At 39.5% G+C, this 21,526-nt stretch overlaps 1 protein-coding gene across 1 annotated transcript in view; it reads right to left on the bottom strand.

The window, feature by feature from the left end:
- Positions 1-21,526, bottom strand: part of pclob (piccolo presynaptic cytomatrix protein b) — a 103,163-nt gene that overhangs the window by 29,778 nt on the left and 51,859 nt on the right. Inside the window, exons 17-23 of the mRNA XM_067389386.1 lie at positions 15,079-21,412; positions 13,010-14,742; positions 10,691-12,847; positions 5,238-5,313; positions 4,892-5,017; positions 2,229-2,337; positions 286-353 (exon numbers count right to left, since the gene is read on the bottom strand). Coding sequence (XP_067245487.1) covers positions 286-353; positions 2,229-2,337; positions 4,892-5,017; positions 5,238-5,313; positions 10,691-12,847; positions 13,010-14,742; positions 15,079-21,412 — 10,603 coding nt within the window. The remainder of the gene's footprint in view (positions 1-285; positions 354-2,228; positions 2,338-4,891; positions 5,018-5,237; positions 5,314-10,690; positions 12,848-13,009; positions 14,743-15,078; positions 21,413-21,526) is intronic.

The following is a 21,526-nucleotide window of genomic DNA, read 5'->3' as shown; positions in this document are numbered from 1 at the left end:
ATAGCAAATTGCTTTATTTGTAAATATGCATGCATGCATATTAGCTGGACCTGGATCTGAAAATGTCCCTTTTAGCCATAAGACGCTACATTTTGATGCCACTGATATATGTAATTGAAACCTAAACTTAGCTAATGTTTTTTTGTTTTAGATTTAGTCTATGCCCCTTCAAGTACTTTGGAGTCTGTGCATGGCCAAGATGTTTGCAGAATGGACTCATTTACCTTAAAGCAAGCTGAGTTAGTGTGCAAGTATGAAGGGAAATAAAATGTTAGAGACACTCACCAGCTCTCAACTGAGAATGGAGCTCCAGTTGTTGTGGGTGCTCTGTGTTGGAGAGCATGTTTAGGTCTCTAAAAAGAAGACAAGAAAACAACTGTATTAGCTTAAAGAGCACAGTCATGGCACTGTAGTACATACAGTGGCATGAAAAAGTATGTGAACCCCTTGCAGAATCTGTGAAAATGAGAATTATTTTAATAAAATAAGAGGGATAATGAAAAATGCATGTTATTTTTTGTTTAGTACTGTCCTGAGTAAGATATTTTACATAAAAAATGTTTGCATTTAGTTCACAAGACAATAGCTGAATTTATTAAAATAACCCCATTCTTAAGTATGTGAACCATTGATTCTCAATACTGTGTTTGGTTACCTGATGATCTATGACTGTTTGTTTGTTTTGTGATGTTCTTCATGAGTCTCTTGTTTGTCCTGAGCAGTTAAATTGAGCTCTGTTCTTCAGAAAAATCCTCCAGCTCCTGCAGATTCATCAGTTTTCAAGCATTTTTTGCATATTTGAACCCTTTCCAGCAGTGACTGAATGATTTTGGGATCTATCTTTTCACACTGAGGACAACTGAGGGATTGTATTGTGAACTAAATGCAAACATCTTTTATGTAAAATATCTTACTCAGGACAGTACTAAACAAAAAATAACGCATTTTTTTTATTATCCCTCGTATTTTATTAAAATAATTCTCATTTTCACAGATTCTGCAAGGGGTTCACATACTTTTTCATGCCACTGTATTTGATAGTTAATGTGGCACTGAAGACTGCAGTAATGATGCTGAAAATCACAGGAATAAATTACATTTTAAAATATATTCAATTCGAGTGATGTGTGTGTGTGTGTGTGTGTGTGTGTGTGTGTGTGTGTGTGTGTGTGTGTGTGTGTGTGTGTGTGTGTGTGTGTGCGCTTCAGTGAAAGAGGCACATTAATATAGAGCAGTGATTAACAGTTTTAATGCACACCTTTCAGCCAATTGGAATCAAGTACTCAGATAGACCATGATATAAATTACAATTTTAATAAAATATCAAATTACTGTATTTTTTTTTTTTTTTTATCAAATAAATACAGCCTTTTGAGTAGTGGAATCATTGGTACTACAATAGAGTGCCCCAGGGATGACGCGTTTTTGTAGGCCAACCCGGAAGTTAGCAGCGCACGGGTTCCCTCGACTGAAAGCCTATGCATTTTTCCCATAGACTTTTGGAAAATCGCAGAAAATAAGCTCTGTGTTTAACAAAGGGTTATGACACTTACACGTTTTGTCTATCAAGATAATCTTTACAAGTTAACACAACATTTATAGATTTTGAAGCCTAAATAAAGTCTTCAGATATAAAAGGCTAACAGTAGGCTATAAACGGACTACAGCACACCATGGTCGCGGATCAGCATCACCACCACCAAGCTTCCTCAAACTTTATTTAGAGAACAACTCTATTTAAAAACATGCTCACTGATTATGATCTTATCCACTTTTTCATGAGAAATGCTGTCCAAATGTCCTGTTTGTCATGATGACGTCTAAAGTCCCCGCCAAAGGAAGTAGTCCCTTTTAGCAATTTGTTAGCAACCGCCGATTTTAAGACACAGTAAAAGTTTAAAAAAATCACACGCGGGTTATAACTGGTGTGTTTTATGTCATAGATCAAAACGTGAAAGTATTTAGAGGCTTTGTTGTCAACCACAGACCTTATTTCAGGCGATTTAGCAAAAAGCCATTCAAAAAACCCATAGACTTTACGGCATTGGAACCGGAAGTCCTAAAACGCTAACTCGCTTCCGGGTTTGCCTACAAAAACACGTCATCCCTGGGGCACTCTATTGTTCACATTAAAAAATAAATAAATAAATAAAATTAACATGGTACTTTTTAGTTAGTGTGGTGGACTAGACTGAGCCTTGAACATTGAATACATCTTTGTTACTTACAGGCGCACACATATTTCTGCCTCTCCATACTGCTGACCCATAATGCTTTGCACCTCTTCGTATGTCTTTCCCAGCAGAGAGATTCCATTCCACTCCAGAACCTGCATTCCTGAGGAACACAACATATGGCATTAGGAACAGTGAGTGGAATACATTTATTAGGTTATAATAGTAAAAACAGATTCTCACAGTGTGTCTTAACCAAAAGTAAACACTGTCTGCAGGTTGTTATGGAAAGAAGTTGTTTATAAAAGTCACCTACGGTATGTTTATTTTTAAAAGCCTCAAATTGAGAGCCAAAGTTTGGTGTAAAAAGTGAAGGTGCTGTATATTGGGGAAACATGTCAAAAACTATTATGATAGATTCACACACAGATAGACGGGTAGATGTGCTATTGTGATTCCTGAGGGGAAATTCAGGAAAAGCAATCACTGAATTACCTACAAACATAAAAACATGCACACTTCATCAATAGCATGCTTCCCTGAGCGCTCCACTCACTACAAGAAAACAGTCCTGCAGCATCAGGGACCAAAACAAGTGCAGAGGTGAGAGAGAGAAAAAGTAGTTTAAAAGCATCACTGCAAACTGAAGCCCACTTCAAGCCAAACCCCGGGCACTTACACAAATGAAAGCGAGTCTTCAGATAGGTCTTTTGCATACGGAGTGCTTCAGAGGCTGATAACAATAGGACAACATTCAAATGTCTGTTCATCACTACACAATCAATCCCTTCAATCACAAACCTCTCAAAATATACAGAAACTATGTCATATCTCCATATTACGCTGCAAGATTACCACTAGGCCAAAATCATAACTTCATCTTTGAAGTATCTAAATGATTCATGCTTAATTAGATTTTTTAATTTGCTGAAAATATTGTGAAGCTATACAAGTGAGCAATCAAAATCATATTTAAAAAGGCTTTAAAGTTAGAAAATATCCATAAAATAAAATGTTGCTCTATATCCCAACATATAGGAAATTACAGTTGAAACTTAATTCTTAAAGGGTTGTTTCACCCAAAAATGAAAATTCTGTCAGTAATTATTCACCTTCATGACGTTCCACACTTGTAAGACCTTTGTTCATCTTCGGAACACAAATTAAGATATTTTTGATCAATTCTGATGGCTCACTGTGGTCTGCATTGCCAGAAAGATCATTTCCTTTTTCAATGCCCAGAAAGCTACAGAAGACATATTTAAAACAGTTCACATGACTACAGTGATTCAACCTTAATGTTAGAAAGTGACGAGAATTCTTTTTGTTCACCAAAAAAAAAAACAATAATAAAAATAAAAAATTGCGACTTTATTCAACAATATCTGTGATGGGCAAAACACTGCTTCATGAAGCTTCGAAGCTTTACGAATCTTTTGTTTCGAATCAGTGGTTCGGAGCGTGTATCAAACTGCCAAAGTCACGTGAACTATTGAAATTTCGAAACACTTATGATAACGAATCCTCGTTTACTGAAATCACGTTACTTTGGCGCTTCGAACCACACTGATTTGAAACAAAAGATTCGGAAAGCTTCAAAGCCTCATGGAGCAGTGTTTTGAAATCACCCATCACTAAATATTGTTGAATAAAGCCCTAATTTTGTTTGTTTTTTGGCGCACAAAAAGTATTCTCGTTGCTTTATAATATTAAGGTTGAACCACTGTAGTCACATGAACTGTTTTAAATATGTTTTTAATAGCTTTCTGGGCATTGAAAAAGGAAATGATTTTGCTGGCAATGCAGGCCTTACTGAGCCATCAGATTTTATTAAAAATATCTTAATTTGTGTTCTGAAGATGAACGAAGGTCTTACAGGGGTGGAACGACATGAGGATGAGTAATTAATGACTAAATTTTTGTTTTTGGGTGAACTAACCCTTTAATATGGTTAAAGATCAATCCTTACTTAACCAGTGTGTTACTGAAATAAGATCCCTGTTGTATGCACTACAAACACTCATACTTTGTGGTTCTCTGTTGAACTGCATATGCGTTGTGCATTCAGTTCTTGGTCCAAACAATAATATCGCTACAGGTATCAGCTATTAAATCTGCTCTCTAGCACTTTTTCCACTGTAGCAGCATACATTATTATATTATATCAAGGGAAATGCATACTTAAGATAGAAAACAGATGCTTGTGTAATCTACCAGCAGATTGGTGCTTGCATATTTCAGACATGAAACAAATCAAATATACCAAAGTTTTGACACTATAAAGGAAAAATGGAAATATTAAGAGCATTTTCTAAAATCACAAGTTATGAAAGACTAAAAATCATACAAGCAAAAACATGTTCAGGAAGCTGAGCTACTCTCAGAGGAGCTCATCCAAATTGACACAGCATGCTGAGCCAGCAGAGTCAACAAGAAGAGAAATCATACTGCAACAACAGTGTCCCCGTTAAAATGAGAAATGGCATTCGAAATTAGGCACTTCTTCCTTTGAAAGAATATGGTTTGCTTAAACAAATGAATGTGCTGACGTTTGCTTTTTTTTGACATATGAACAAAAGCAGCATTTATGTAAACTTTTTATATAAATAGAATTTGCTTTTCTATGTATTGCATCTTTCCCTTCATTAACCCCTGAACGTCTGTAAGAGAATTTAACTTGCTAATGTTATCAGACAGAATAACATAGAAGTTCTTACCTTCAACAACTTTTCCCATTTGCTCGGCACATCCTCCTGCTGAAACCTTGGCGATGTATGCTCCGATCTCTCCGTTGGTCCCTGGAATCTCTTTTCCGCCCACAACTCTGATTCCCAGCCCTCTCCCTGAAATCACAAGGGTTTAGTTTAGCTGATAAATGGCTTAGTAATTGGATCCTAATCAGAGTATCTCAGTATCATTTTAAATGTGATCTCTCCATCAATACATCGTCCACGAGGTAGATTACAATTGTTGTTTTGCTTTTCCTTCCAGTAATTTGGTTTGCAGGCCTAATTAACTACTTATGGCTGTGTATCTTGTTGAGTAATTGCTGCAAAAACATACCTGAGATGCTGTGGTCCTTGGGGTCCCTTTGCAGTTTGATACGAGTGTGTGGGAAGGGGTAATAGCTGCCTTTTATCTGCAACAATGAAAACACAATACAGAAGCAAATGATTAAACAATTCCTGAAGCTCTAACCGAGCTTTTGTATAACTATGTGCATGCAGATGTAGTTTGGCGTTCTTTCAAAGATAAGTACAGTATGTCCATGTGTTTGCATGGTAACTGTGGTTAAAGTAGGACATGTTCATAACCAATCAGAGTTAAATCAACTCTGCTCAGAGTACATATGGTCCCTCTCTAAATAGAGTTAAAGTAACACTGAAGCAGAGTTAAAGTTAATGAGATATAAGCAATTAATAAGGCTTTGACTGAAGTCAGTTGTAGTTCTTGTGTTTCTCTTTTCTTCAGTTATTCTGCTTGTTAACAGCAGGTGTTCATCACTAATGCACAATCATCACTTAATTGCTTAATTATCTCATTAACTTTAACTCTGCTTTAGTGTTATTTTAACACTATTTAGAGAGGGACCATAAGTACTCTGAGCAGAGTTGATTTAACTCTGGAGATTTAAGGTAGGAGCTTAAACAGCGTTGTTTTTGACTTATAATTGTAAAATCTTTAAGGCAACACATAATTGTTATGATTAAATCTATGTTTTTGAGAGAGATGTTGTTCCAGGACCAATAAAAGACTCCAGGAACACATACTAGGCAAAATCACTTTACCTGTCTTCTATCTGGCCCGGCTTCTGGTCCACCGCGTCCCTGGCGGGGTTTGTCAAACCAGTCCGTCTCTTCGTGCTGAAGGTGATATGCTAGAAGACAGGAAGAAAGTAGCCACTGTACCATCACAAGTGACAAAACTGGGGCATGTGTCCCACTCCACCACTTTTCTCCCAGACAACCATCCCTTCACAACCCCCAGTTGGGGACACTTCTTTGCTAGAGTGTTTGAACTGACAGCTTGATGGATTTAGGTTAGGGCTTCCAAGAACAACATCTATGTTTCAAAAGAATTGGACATTTACTTCCATTCCACAAGATCTCAAATCATGAGAATTTGTTTAGATAAATGCTAAATGTACTAAGTAGCCTGTCCCTGGAGAGAGCAGTGACAGAGGATGGTGAGGGCAGAAAAAGCAATGATCTGAGACATGTTTCGGGCATGCACACATGAACATGCATGCTGTGTCCCTTCAGGACCGGGACACATGTCATGCGCTGAGAATTTGATAGAGAACTGCTGTGGGACTGAACCACAGCAGATATACGCACATACACACACCATCATACAACAGTGTGATGATGAGATGCCTTACCATATGTCTGATGATCAGTACATTTTCTGTTAGTACTATCTCTAGCACACTAGTTAGACTATACAAGTAAACCACTACTCAAACCAAACAAAAACACAGCTTCTGTTCTATGAAACCACACTTTCATGATGCTAAAATGTAGTTAGTTCAAACTGTAATCTGCACCCTCAAAAAAATTTTTTCTTTTTCAGTGTTATCTTGTTTTTCTTTTTTCTTTTTTTTTAAACATTCTTAAAGACAAAGTTGAAATGCAAAATTGTGTAAGAATCTAAAACAATTCTTTTAAAGGGATAGTTCACCCAAAAATAAAAATTATCCCATGATTCACTCACCCATCCTAGGTGTATATTTTCTTTCAGACAAACACAATCAGAGATATATTAAAAAATATCTTTGATCTTCCAAGCTTCATAATGGTAGTGAAGGGGTGGGGGGCAGATTCTGAAGCCCAAAACAATTCATCCATCCATTATAAAAAATAACCCATATGGCTCCAGGGGGTTAAAAAGGGCCTTTTAAAACAAAGCAATGCATTTTTGTGAGAAAAATATCCATATTTAAAACTTTATAAATTCAAATAGCCACCTTCACAACAATTATAAAGCTTTAAGGAGCAAAAATATTTTTTAAATATATCTCTGATTTTGTTTGTCTGGAAGAAGATAGTCATATACACCTAGGATGACTTGAGGGTGAGTAAATCATGGGATAATTTTCATTATGGGGTGAACTAACCTTTTAAGCTCAGATCTCATTAAATTTTGTTAATTCATGCTTAAAATAATCGCTAAGAAAAATTAATTCAACGTATTTCTAAGATCTTATGCAATTTTGGCTCTCAACTAAATTAATATTTTGTTTTAAGAATATTTAGAATGTTTAACATAAGAATGTTTATTTTTATGGAAAAACAAGACAAAATACTAATTAAGACAAGGATTTTGACAATGTACTTGGTCTAACCTACAGAGTTGCACTGGTAATATGTTGATAGTTTTGCATCCTAGAAGACTGTATATAGGCCTACTGCTGTTTTTTTTTTTTTTTTTTTTTCAGCTTCCATTTCAAGTCTAGCACTTTCTTCAAAGACATTGGAAATTCCTAGAATAATTCATAACTCAAGCTAGGGCAGACATGTCAGCACATACCTAAAATAGATCAGGCAAGCAATATCTTATGTTTTGTTTACTGGGTAGTTTGCACAACCTGCAGGTGCCTTGATTACAATACTGTGTAAGCGAAGCATTTTTTTATTCATGAGGCAGCACTATAGTACGCCACAAATCATCATTTAACTCCTAATAAAGTGAGAAGAAAACGGACAACCGGATCTGTCTGCAAGAGTTTTGCAATGAAGATCTTGATGTGCAGTCCTTCTGCAAGGAAATGTCACCTTAAATCAACAGTGCGTTCACTTTATAACCCAAAATAGAGGAACCATTGACCATGGCACAAACCTATGACTTATAGAAAACTGTCATTCTGACCAACACACTATCAAAAGGACACATCACTCTAATGACTTTTAGCCCCCGTGTTCTGTATCTATAACGTCAACTACTTTTGGAGGATTTCATGACATTAGTGACATTTTGGTGGGACTAAAGATAAAGGTTGCTAGAGTGACGTTACCTAATGAACCTACCCTGTTCTAGGATACTTCTGCTACCTTATGCACACATATTTACTTGCGTATGTAGACATGTATGTGCCCTGGTTGATATGATCAGGGTATGTCAGAGAGACCTTCAGGAAGTGCAGTGATAATGAACACCAGGATGGGTCTGAGGTGCACCACTGAGAAATGCCCGTCACTCAAGACTACAGTATGGCACGCATGAAAGTAGGTTTATGCTTAATGATATTTTGAAGGTTGCTGAACAGCAGTTCTCACCTTTCACATTCCAGCTAGGACCTCCAGCTGTAGTGCAAACATTGTATTTCAGAGAATTCATAGTAAAATTAGCCTTAAAACAGAGCTATGTTGTGCCAATAAAACACAGTGTTATATTTGCAGTTCAATTGGATAACTTATACTATTTCATATCTAATACATACAATAATCTCATTTTCTAAAATATGTAAATTACACAACATTGTAATCTATATTTTATTCTAGAGAGCTTTTTAAATACATTTTGCAGCATTAGTGAAGTTCTGTATGAGCATCTTCTCCAGTGAAGGTAATAAATGTTAAGCACCATGGAACTAATGACAATTCAATATAATAATATATATATGATGTGCTAAAACTTTACAAAAGGAATGATTTGTTTAGCAAGACCAGCAGTAGTAGTCTTAACTGAATGCTCCAGGTTCAAAACTAACTAAGCTCTATTGACAGCATCTACAGCATTTGATTTTACAGCAAAATAGGTGGCTTAAAAACAGCAGTGATTTATTTCTGCTTGTTTTTACAAACTGAGACTACTGAAATTACGTTTTGAACCTGGAACGTTCCTTTGACTGTGAATATAAGAAGAGCTAAATAGGCTGTTTCAGAAACACAAGCCATTTCTGATACTCTCACAACAGAGCATGGGGTCACATTTGTGCAAACCCAGCAGAGCATTTAGTTAAACCAATATTCACAATTTGCACTCGGTTTATACAAGCTTTACACCTGGCTTATGTTAAACTTTTCAAACAACTTGACGTTCAATACAATATCACTATGTAGAGGGCATTTTATAATGTTTCTCAATACTGTTGTCATATTGGCATGAGAGCCCAATGACAGTTTAAAGATTAAAAACGTGTTTTACAGGGAAAAAAGAACGAAACATTATATTTAATAACTAAACCATTTGTGTAATTATCTCACAAATTGCCTATAAGACAGACCTTCAAAACAATTCAATACCTGAGTGATTTAAAAATTTGAATCCTTGCTTAATGTTCACTTCAGTAAAAATAACAAAATATATATGAAAAACACAGAAAGAGAATAGTATATGAATAGTATATTCACCAAAAATATATTAATCTTCATGTAACATGCAAGATGTTTTTAAATTCCCATTTATAAGCCATGCAAAAAAACTGAAATAGCAAGAATTTATTGAGAATAAAATTGGAAACACACCCATGATAGACATTACATGACATAAAGAAGAAAACTGTAAAACAGGTGAGTTAAAAGTAGCATATTTGGAGGTGATGAAAATCTAAGCTCCAATTAATGCATGTTATAAATTTCTTCTTTTAACCCTTATTTACTTTACAACTTTATCTTATCAATTGTCAAAAGCACAAATTTGTCTAAATTATTGTCCACAAGGACAGAAAAGGGAAAGATATACATTCACTACATTAGTTTTGCCACTTCCATTTCTGCAACCTGAAATATTCTGGATTAATGAAAACCAGACAAACTAAACCAGGTACTCCCATTAAAGTAACATTTGACAATGTCTTGACAAGAAGATAAAAGTTTAATTATAATTCAAATAAATGGTTCAGTATTCCATAGCTCCTGGAAAGATGTAGAGGGAGATTTTATTTTTTAGAGGGAGAATCTACAGTTCAACCGCATAACTGTTTTTTTTTTTTTTTTCTAATACGAAACAACAAGATTATCAAAATTCTATTTAAATAATTAAAAACAGATAAAAATAGTGCCTTCTTAAGATAACCAGTCACTAAATGATTCTGACAGAATTATAAGATGTAGCAACTCAGTAGATGGAAGGCAGAGCAGTTTCCTCATCAACTTTAGGACTGTGATACTAAATAACAGAGGCACTAAATGTATAATGAATTCAAAAAGATGAATGAATAATTTTCAAGATCTCCAAAAATTCTTCCACTCTTATAAGTATATGACAAAACAAAAATGGAAGGAAACAAGTTCCTTTTTTGCATGCAAGTAGCATGCAAATTCATTGAGAAACACATGGGCAAGCTTTTATACATAAAAAAATATATACTATGTATACATACAGTATAAAGGTGAAAATTTAAATTTAAGAGGATGACATGCAAATGTGACACCCTGCAATTGTAAAGTAAATCTGAAACAAAAGATGAAAAACGTAAAGGAAAATGTAACAATTTAATTTGCACACAGATATAAATAATGCACTCAGAGCCATACAAAAGATGCATATCAAAAGAAGCTAGGATTGAAGATAACAGATCTCATAACAAATTTACCTTCACTATCTGACATGGCCCCCTGAAGGTCATCCTTTATAAAGGCAATGTCTCGTTCATAGCCACTTGTCCTGGACTCCTCTCTCATGTGCTGTTGGACTTCTGGAAGAGAATGACTGGAGCCAAACTGGTCCCTTGAGTCTGCTGAGATGGGTGGGAGTGGGCCTGCAGATGCTCTGGCCATGCCCATGGGCTGACCAACAGGACTCAGTGGACTCTCCTCTTCTGAGTTTTGCGCAACAATGGGAATTCGACCCCTGCTCTGACTAATTGGCAGACTTGTTGGTTTAGCCCTAGATACAAACTGTGAATCCATGCCCTCACCCTCTGTTTTCAGGCGTAGTGAGGAATTTGATAAGTCTCTTTTGATAGATAGGTCCAGTCCATATACAGAGGAAGGCCTAGAGGAAGGTCTTGACCGAGTGCCGCTGGGATAGGTGCCATCATCGTGGAGGGAAGACCTTATGGTAGGCCCTAGGTTGAGAGATTGGCCAAAGTTGAGTGACTGAGCCAGGTTAGCATTAATAGCTGAACCCAAATATTTCTGTTGCTCTGCTAGGTTCTTTCTAAGACCAAATGTGATCTCATCCTGCAGGAGCCTTGCCCTGGTAGACAATCCACCAACCGATGAGCTGGCTGATGCCAAAAAGCTGCTGTAGTCTAGTTCAAGGTCCCTGCTCTCTTGAATGGGCGAAAACTTTGTAATTTTCGGGTCAATTAGTGCTTTTTTATTCTTTAACTGTTTCTGGTAAAGAACTGAGGCAGGCAGTTGCTTGGCAGCTTGCTTTTCTAAAGTTAGTCTCCCAATGCTATATTTTTCAGCTTTAGGGAAATGTCTAAAACTAGAGTCGGAGTGGAGGTAGTGGGGCAGGCCTGCAAGCTGTTCAAGGCTATCTGTACCTCGTCTGAATTCCTGCTTAATTTGCTGTTTCAACATCTTCAATTCATATGGCTCCTCCATGGAATCATCATCAGCTTTACCATACGAATGCAGTCGGGAAGCAGCCTGAAGAGGACCGAGAAAGTCTGCCACATCTGCTGTTCGTCGAACATCAGCAGTCCGGAGAAGTCGGTCAGCTTTGCTGATATCCTTGTCGGCAATACTGAAGCTTGAACTGAGGCCAGTGGAGCTCTTTGTGAGTTCACCAATGTCATCAATCAGGACATAGTTCCTGGCATTATGATGATCGAGGTCTGCATAGAAGGACTCTGCTGATATGCTGGACATGGGGCTGCTGGCCATGCTGGCTCTCTCTTCCAGACCCATCCTCAGATCAAGGCTACTGTATTTACCACCAAGATGGGAAACTCCATAGACACTCTCTGTGGATGTAGGGACAATTAGGAGGGGCTGATTGCGTACGACCTCATAGTTTGTAGTAATCTTTGGCTCTAAGTCAGACAAAGTAGACTGACGGGGTTTCTGTTGCATCAGAAGGAGTGAGGAATGGTCATAGCCAGTCTGCTGGGACTGCTGATTGAGTGAGGGCACTGATGAGTAGATGGATTGGTAGGGGGACACTTGCTGATGGTAAAGAGACTGCTGTTGGTACAACGTCTGCTGAGGATACTGGCTTGTTTGGGATGCATACTGATAATGGGAGTATGGGCTTGTAAGCTGTGCATACTGGGGCTCAGCCTCAGTCTGTGGTGGAATGAACTGGTTAAACTCTGACTGTGGGGCAGTCCGTGGCCGTTCTAGTCCATGACCATTACCTCGTGACTCTCTGATGTTGCTGACCTCACTATCTGACATGTAGTCTCGCTCTTCTGCCACTCCTTGTAAGTAGGCTCTCTCCCTCTTCTCTCTCTCTTTCAGTAAAGCCTCTTTTCTTCGATTTATACCCATCTCCAGATATCTCAATTTAGCATCTATCTCTTTCTCCTCCTCATCAAGTTCTGCCTGAATCTTACGAAGTTTTGAGGACTCACGTTCAACTAAATCCAGCTCTTTGTCTATGTCTTGGAGGATTTTGGCCCGCGCCATAGTGGTGTTCCTGCACATTCGTCTTCTGGCAGAAGCAGTGGTGTACCCAGAGAGGCCAATGATGGTATCTTCTTCCGGTGGTGGATGAGGTAGTGTGCGTTTTACTTTCTTCTGAGTGCCAACTGGTGTGCCGCTCTGAGAACCTTTGCTCTGTGGATAAAAAAATAAATAAAACAGAAATAGAAAGAAAAACAAGCAAGCAATAGGCATGATATACAGTATACACCATGGTAACTTGGTATGAAATTCAATTATAGGAGAGGACAGCATAAATAAATAAAGAGTGGATCGGTTTTAAAGTGCAGTACTTACTGAATAGGTGTCTGAGTACTGGTACATCATTCTGTCCTCAGTTGTCGGACTGAGTGATTTGGGGTCAGACAGAGATCGTTGTGAGGCCCTAAGTGATCTTGGACTACTGAGATGCCTTGATGAATCAGCAGTAAGCATCTTCTGTGAACTTTTCCCAGGGGACAGTGGTGAAACTGGGGAGCATAATACCTTTGGAGATTTGGTAACTAAAGAGCTTCCAACATCATCAGCTGTCAGGTGTGTGCTAACACTTATTTCAGCAGGCGCTGGACGTCTTTTATCTTTATCTGATGTAATATCTGAATCGCTTTCTGTTTGACCCTCTCTGTGTAAATCTACCTTTGTGTCCACCTGAGCCCGAACAGGAGATCTTCTAATTGTCCCTGAATGCTCTGTCTGAACTGAAATCTCTGCTACAGTCTGAATTGCAATACTTGATACCTTGGAGCTTTTACCCTTCTCTCCATCACCATATCTACTGGAACGAGACCTGCGTCTGCTCCGAATGGGGACGTCCCACTCATCCTGATCTTCATCATCAGTTTGCATACAGCTATCTACGCTTCTCCTACTTCTTCTCCTTCTACCAGAAGGAATCTTCTCAACACCATCTTCATCATCTGTTTGAACACCACTTTCAACCAATTTCTTACCACTTATCCCTACACTTTGCTCTGTCTTGGCTGTATCTGGCAGATTTGTGGACAACTGCAACTGCTCCTTTGTCTGTGCACTCACTGATACAGGTATGTTTGAACTATACTGTGAAAAAGCCCCAGAGGTTGTGGTTAGCCAGTTTTGACCTGATGTAGAGTCATGGGTGGACACTGCAGATGATGTTGAGTTGTCATCCTTCACTGGCCAGTACTGTCCATTATCTCCCCCAGAATATTTTGAGTCAAGAATAATGTCTGAGCTCATGGGTGGGGACATACCCTCACTTGGCCTAAACCCATATGGGTGTATCTTTTGCTCTTCTAGTTGTTGTTGGAGTTGCTGCTGTAATCGATGGATTTGCTGTAATTGAAGTTGCTGCTGTGCAAAGGTTTCTTGTTGAAGAATCAGATGGGCTTTGCGTTCCTCTTCTTTCTGCATTAGAAGTTGCTGCTTCATGTTCTGAAGCTCCTCCAGCTCCTTCTGAACAATGATCTGCTCTTGTTCACGGTAACGCTGTATTTCTTGCCTCTCCCATTCAAGCTCTTCAGCTAGACACAGCTGCTTCAACTTCTCTAATTGTAAAAACTCATGTTCAGCCTTGTACTGCTGGCTCTTGCTGTCATCTAGATCAGGGAAATTTGGTGATACCAATGTATCCAAGGAGGCTGCTATTGCCTCAAGTGTAGCATCTGAGTAGAGCTCAGGGAAGGCTGTCAATGAGGGAAGGAGACTGGCTAATGCAGAAGGAAGGATATCATTTGATATATCAGATTGTGGGAATATTGATTGGTCTGTGCCTGTGGTGTTTACAAATCCATATGGAGCAGGCTGATTTTGAAGTGCTGAAAATGGCTCCGTAGAATCAGTCAGACTATTGTACATTGTGCTAAATATTGAACCTGGTTGGGTAGTAATTGCATACGTGGAGGGAACGGGTGCAGCAACAGATGAGTAAACAATGCCATTTGTTGATCTTAGCAAACTATTAACGCCAAACAATGTTCCTTGAGAATATGGAGTAGTGGTGATTCCGGTAAATGCCAAAGTGCCTTTCTTTGAGAAGTCTAAGGCTTCTTCTGTTATGTTAAGAAAACAAAAATAGCAGCATCATCAGCATCTAAATGGATAATTTCTCTGTTTCATGCAACATTAATTAACTATGAAATGGAAGCCAAAGAGCATGCAAATTTCTTTTCAGTGTCATCAGATTAGCAGGATGCAAAGCCAAAACACTGAGGGACAACACGGAGGCAAATGCATGCATCTGTTAAAAAAAAAACAAAACAAAAGAACAGAAAAACAAGAATGAAAATCAAGACATTCAGAAAGTTAAAAAATAAGGGACATAACCAATAAAAAGTACATTTCTCAACATTAACATGCAAAAAATACATGTGCACTTCAATACTGACCTGTTGACATTTTAGCTGATGTCAAATCTATAGCCCCCTCAGATGTCCCATTCTGATAGGTGAATCCATTCTTCCTTTCATACCCAAAGAACCCAGTTTCTCTGAAATTACTGTCTGATATCGAAGCCTTCATGGTACTGAGATCTTCAATGACAGGTGTTGTGGCAATATTAATTTGATAGCCAATTTGATTGTCTGGTTGTGTGGTCACAGGTGGCTGTGTTCTGCAGCTTCCTGCGAAAGGAAGCCTGTAGATTACATCACAGCAAACAGTTTGTCTTCCAGATGTAAGATCAACTGGTGTACCATCATCTTCCACAACAGTTGTGATTACTCCAGAAGATGGGGACAAAGCAACCATGGTTTTCATTGTCTTAGAAGTGGAAAGGTCAACAGGTCCAACTGCCGATGGCTCTGTATGCATTGGCATACCAGCAGTGGCATTTACAGGAACAGGCATTAGAGGAGAAGCTGTGCTTGCAACAGCTCTATAGGACAGGTTAATAGGAATCTCTGCACTGGTTGGTGGCTTAGGTTGAGAATTCACAGGTCTGTACACTATCTGTGCAAGTGGCTCAAATGGATTGTATGTGGTAAGTGGAAGAGGCACTGAAGTAGCATTTCCCAGGTCCAGAGGCTTGTCAACTATGTTGTTGTTGTAGGCAATTGTAGCTGTGCAAGTGACAATTGTTATGCTATCAGTTACAACAGAGAGTGTTGTAGCAGGGATTATTTCAGCACTAAGATTCACTATTTCTGGCTGTACAGCAGTGGCCTGCCGTCCACTTGATTCACTTGACAAGGAAGACCTACTTGAATCTGGGGCTGTAAGATCCATCCCTTGCTCAGTCATTGAAACATTCACTTTAAAAGTGGTAAGATCTATAACATCACCAGGGTAGTGTATTTTTCCATTCTGTTTGGGCTTAAAATGGACTTCTGGTTGGACTGTGATTGTAGCACTCACAGGTTCAGGTACGGGTTCGACAGGAATCCTTTCCTGGACAACTGACACAGTTGTTCTTTGCACTTCAGTTGTGACAACTTGGGTTACAAGATTAGGCAATGTGTCAGGATGCTGCTCAGTTGTTGAGATTGCAGAATAGACTTGGCTCATGCTTGATATAACTTTATCTTGTCCACGTATTTCTTGACTCTCAATAGATTTTGTAAATTGGGTAAATGTGACTGGTAATGGTGGCACAGATGTTGCAGAAGTCACTACTGGAGTTTCTTGTTTTTGCTCATGAACTGTTTGCTGCTCTTGAAGCTGTTTTATTGGAACTGGTGAGGGATCCATGTCAGTCAATGCCTCTTCTGAAGCTGTGACTATTAGTACTTCTTCCATATCCAAACCAGGAATGTCTTCATTCTGAGCTGGGATTGGAATCTGGGTTATTGTTATTGGTACAGAATATGTTGTTAGCATTTGTTGCATCTCAAGTTCTTGTCGTACATCACTCACTGTATGCTGAGCAACAGACTCAGCAGAAACTCCTGACACTGGGGTTAAGGCTACTGGTACCTCTGCTGATGGTTTTGATGTATTCACCACTGAGGCTGAAGGCATGGGAAGATTAGAAACCATGGAAGGTGCGCTGTACATCATTGCTGGATATGCTGTTGGTCCCATAGCAATGGGGGGTGGTGGTGCTGCTGCTGCTACTTCTGCAACAGGTGCTGCTGAAATCAAAGCAGAAGATGCCATTATTGGTGCTCTATCATGTGGTGTTACATTCACAGATGGGAAGTGCATTGTATTCTCCATTGTGACATGAGAAACAACATTCATAGTCTGTGCTACTTCTGATGATGGCACTACAAGTGGTGCTGAAACCGATGTTTGTACAGAAGCAAGTGGCATCTCTGGAACCGTTACACAAGGTGCTGTAATACTTTGTGTTGAATCCACAGCTGGAGTGATATAAGTCTCCATTGTGACTGAAGCAAAGTCAGGCGCCTTCACCACACAGGGCACTGCTGCATTTAAAGCTGAGATACCCTTTGGTGGAGCTGCTACAATTTGTGCTGAAATTAATGATACAGGTGCATCCACTACAGCTGGAACAAACACTCTTGGAGCATCAGATGGAACATGCTGCCTGTGAGTTGGCAGTGATGATCTTCTCATATGTGCTTGAGTTGTAATGCCCTCCACAGGTGATCCTGGTTCTGAGGGTAATGTTATCACCACATATGTTTCAAGAGTTCTAGCAAATCTGGGTGACAAGGGCGATTTTGGTGATGAAGCACTGTACTTGGTCTCAACAGGGGCAGTCAAACTTAGTGACAATGCATTTGGAGGTTCTCTTGTTCTTGGCAATGTTGCAGCACGAACTGCTTGAACAACTACTGGTTCGGGGCTAAGTGGTGGCTTTACACTCTCTCTTGATCTGTGACTAAATACCAATCCTGGGGGAATACAGACAGGTTTGGGGGGGACAGGAGGTGGTGATTTGTGTGTTGGGGTTACAGCTGGTATTACAGTCACACCGGCCATATTTACTGGGGGTTCAGGTGGAGTTGCTGTAACTGATGAGGGAGTTGGAACAGTCTTTTGCTGGTTAAAATCAGCTTTAGGTAATGTGCTATATGGCAGTTCTGGTGGTGAAGCTGTGGGGGGTGGTGGAAATGAAATCACTGGTCTATCTGTTCTTTCTTGAGACACATGAGGTTTTGTAGATGTCATAAAAGGTGGAACTGTTGAATCAGTGATGAAACTTGATACAGTGGCTGGATAAGTAAAAGGAGAAACGCTAACAATAACAGGGTGTCCCCTCCCATCTTCAATAGTTGTTTTAACCACCACATTTTCAAGATTTGGCAGTCTGACAGCAACTTGACCATCCTGTGTCTGTACAACAGGAGAAATTATTTGAGAAACTGATTGTTGTAAAGAAATTGCATCATCTTTCTGCAGTATTTCTGCCATCCTTGGCTGGATATCAGCCAGTATAGAGTGAACTGGTTGGGAGGGTGATGCTCCAAAAGCAACAGTTGTAGTAATGGTAGGTGAAACAACAGAGACTGTCCTTGCAGCAATATAGTCTCTGTGATCTGTTGGAGGTGAAATAGGGACTGCTTGGTCTAATGGGGGTGCCATGTCTGATCTTGTTTCCACTGGTCTCTGAACAGGAATTTGAATAGAAACACTGGCCGGAGGAGGAGTGCCTCTTACTAAATCAGGTATAGTGGTACAGGCAGATGGTGGTGTGGCCACTTGTTCAACAACTGAGCTGGTTTGCTCTGTAGAGAAAACATTTGCTGGTATTAAGGCTGATACCATAGTGGGAACAGAGATTGGTGCTTGATCCACTGCTGAAACTGTAGCTGGAAGTGGGGCATAGGTTTGAGAAGGTATTGGACAAGTCACAGAGATTGACTGTGATGGAGATGTGACCAGGTCAGGCATTTGGGAAACAATGGGGGTAGTTGTAGTAATCTGATTCTTGAGTGCAGTGGATGGCAAGGTAGGCTCTGAAACTAAAGTTTGTTCTAGAACTGGATGCTCTAATGAGGGGGACACAAGATCTGGCATTTGAACAACAACAGAAGTTTCTATTAAAGACGCTTCTTGAGATTGAACAATAGGTGTAGTAAAAGTTGTTGTAGGAGTTTTCACATGGTCTTCATTTAGAGAAGTCATTGGTGCAACAGTTTGTTTGTCTGTAGAGGCTGATTTAGCAACTGAAGTTGGTTCATGTATTGCATCAGGCAAAGGTTTTTGAGCTGAATCCAGTGTATGGGATAAAACCCTATCTGGACTAGGGACTGTTTCCTGTGTAGATTTTGGTATAATTGTTGGTTTTGGAGCTAGGTTTGGTTTTGGACCTACTGTTGGCTTTGCAACAAGAACTTTAGAAGGAGTCAGAGTGCCTGCATTTTCTGAGACCTGTGGTGAGACTGGAATGACCGGTGAAGGGGATCCAATAATCTGTGTGGAACATGTAATAGGAGCAGTTGCAAGTGAAAGGTGCACTGTGGCTTGCTCAGACATTAAGTCTGGCATGTGAATTACAACTGGGGCAGAAATATCAGCAACACTGGGGCTAGCTGGAGTAGATGTCTGGCCAGAAACTGGAGAGGATGATGATACTGTTGTAAGTTCCATATTTGAATCTGGGGATGAGACTGCTGGGGATGTCGGTGGAGACAGTGGTGACATTGCTATTGTCTCCACAACATGTTTTGATGAAGGAACTTCACAGATTACAGAAATGGGAACAGCCTCAAATGACTCTTCTGGAGCTTGTAGTTCCTCTTCACTTTGAGCAATATCAGTTGGCTCAGATGACATTTTTTCTTGTATAACACTGTCCTCCTCTTCAATTTCCTCTTCACCAGAGGAGCACTGAGTGATCTTTAAGTCAGGAATTGGATATAAAGCTTTATTTACAGATACATCATGTGTAGATGTTGGATCTGAAATGTAAGGCTCCAAAATACACTCAATAGGTTCAGCTAGGTTGTCTTCTTCCCCACTTGAAGGGATGAGAATCACCTCGGGGGAATCATATGATGACTCAGACACAGTCAGAGGGGAGGCAGGAGAAATAGGAGTTGATTGGGTTGGACTTGTTCCTGGTGTTAAAACATCTTTTTGTGTATTCAGTAGCTCTTCATAGGCATCCTCTGTTTGCAATAATGGCTTTGCATTTTTATTTGAAGTAAGCGCATCATTTCCAGGGATAGTCACATAACAAGTGTCACTGACATGAAGCGGTAAGGATGTGTCGACCTTTGATGCATGTGCATGCTGAGCCTCCTCTTCTTTTTGCAAGATTTTATTCCTTTTATGCATCATTTCCTCATAAGCCTCGTCTGGTGTCATAAGTATCCTCACTGACTCATGCTCGGACATCTTTCTGAAATCTTGCTCATGGGTGACTTTACCAAAAGCTGTTGCAGTCTGTTCTTGCTCCTCAACTAAAGTTTCATAAGCATAGTCCTCTATTAACATGCCTCCATATAATGGTTCAATATCAGGTGGTGTGCATTTCTCTGATGTTTTGTATTCCTGTGCTTTCTGCATCATTTCCTCATATACCTCTTCAGCACTCTTTAATGGCTTCTCTGCAGCATCACATGTTTCAGATGATAAAGTTTTGTATTCTGCATTCTCTGGTTCAGATTCAACACTAGGTGAAATGTCAGAGAAGGAGGACTTGCGTTCCCCCATCCCTGCAATCTGCTGTAATTTATCAGTTTTAGTCAAATGATCACGTCTCCTTTGCGTGCCCAGATCATCTCTTTCGGTCTTATTTTTTTTTGTGACCTTTCTTAACTGCTGCTGATCTTCTTGTTCATTTTCCCGCTCCATCTGTTGATCACCATCCTCACGTATCTCATCCTCCTCAGACGAGTCTTCTATAGTGGGAAGGGCCTGGCCGTGTGGTCTGTGTTTTGCCTTTCTTTGCTGTTTGCTCTCTGCTTTTGCCTTTTTATGACTCGGGCTACTGTCACTGTCTTCATCGATAGAGGACACTGAAGTAGGTGAATCTGTTCCTGGCGTAATGCTGGATACCTGAACACTGGAAGACCCATCACCCTTGGACAAGTCATCGATCAGACTCTCATACTCCTCTGTGGTCTGTCTAACAGGAGTTTGTGTAATGGCAGCTACTGTGGTGTCAGTAGCTATGATATTCTCATTATCATTTGACTCATCTATTTCCACTCTGGATTCTTCCAATGCTTCTGAAACAGGGATGACTTGGCCAACTTGATCATCTTGGTCATGAGAAGACAGGCTGATATCAGAACTCTTCTCAGGTTCTACAGTAAGTTTCTTTAGGGCACTTTTATGCTTTATTGAATCATCTGATTTTTCAGCCTGTCTGGTTTCTTGCTGTATTTGTTGCTCTTCTCTGACATGGTTTTCCTCATCAGATGGTAAGTTCTCATCTTCACCCATGTGCATAAGTTGTCTTCTTATGAACTCTTCATCATCTCCGGAATTTGAACTGTCTAGTTTGTAGTCTTCACTGCTGGAGGAAGCAGGCCTCACTCTTCTTCGCTGTATTTGAGGGGAGGGTTCACTCTCACTGCTGTCCTCATGGTATTGTTTTACACTATCCTGTGCTCTAACAGGCAAGAGTTTTGTAGCAGTTTCTTTTATGGCCATTTCACTGATTCTCTGTATCTCCTTAAGCTCTTCCTCAGCTGAGCTGTATGATTCTACTGAAACCGGCAAGATGTCCTTTCTTTGTTGCTCTTTAACATCTGCTTTTAAGCTGTCTACTTTAGAACTTTCTGAAAGACTTCTATCCATTTGTATTACAACATCTTCCTGTTGTCCTTTCATTGCAGGATGAGTATATGTATCTTCTTCAACCTGCAAATAATGAAGAAAGAGAATAATTAAATAAAATCTGTAATGCCAAGAAATTACCATACAAATTACTATTGTAGTTGTCTCCTTTAAACAAACCTGTATTCTATTCATAAC

This window comes from Chanodichthys erythropterus, chromosome 7 (genome assembly GCF_024489055.1).
Source record: "Chanodichthys erythropterus isolate Z2021 chromosome 7, ASM2448905v1, whole genome shotgun sequence".
NCBI lineage: Eukaryota > Metazoa > Chordata > Actinopteri > Cypriniformes > Xenocyprididae > Chanodichthys > Chanodichthys erythropterus.
Note: the sequence above shows the minus strand (reverse complement) of the source record. Positions and strands in the feature narration are given on the sequence as shown.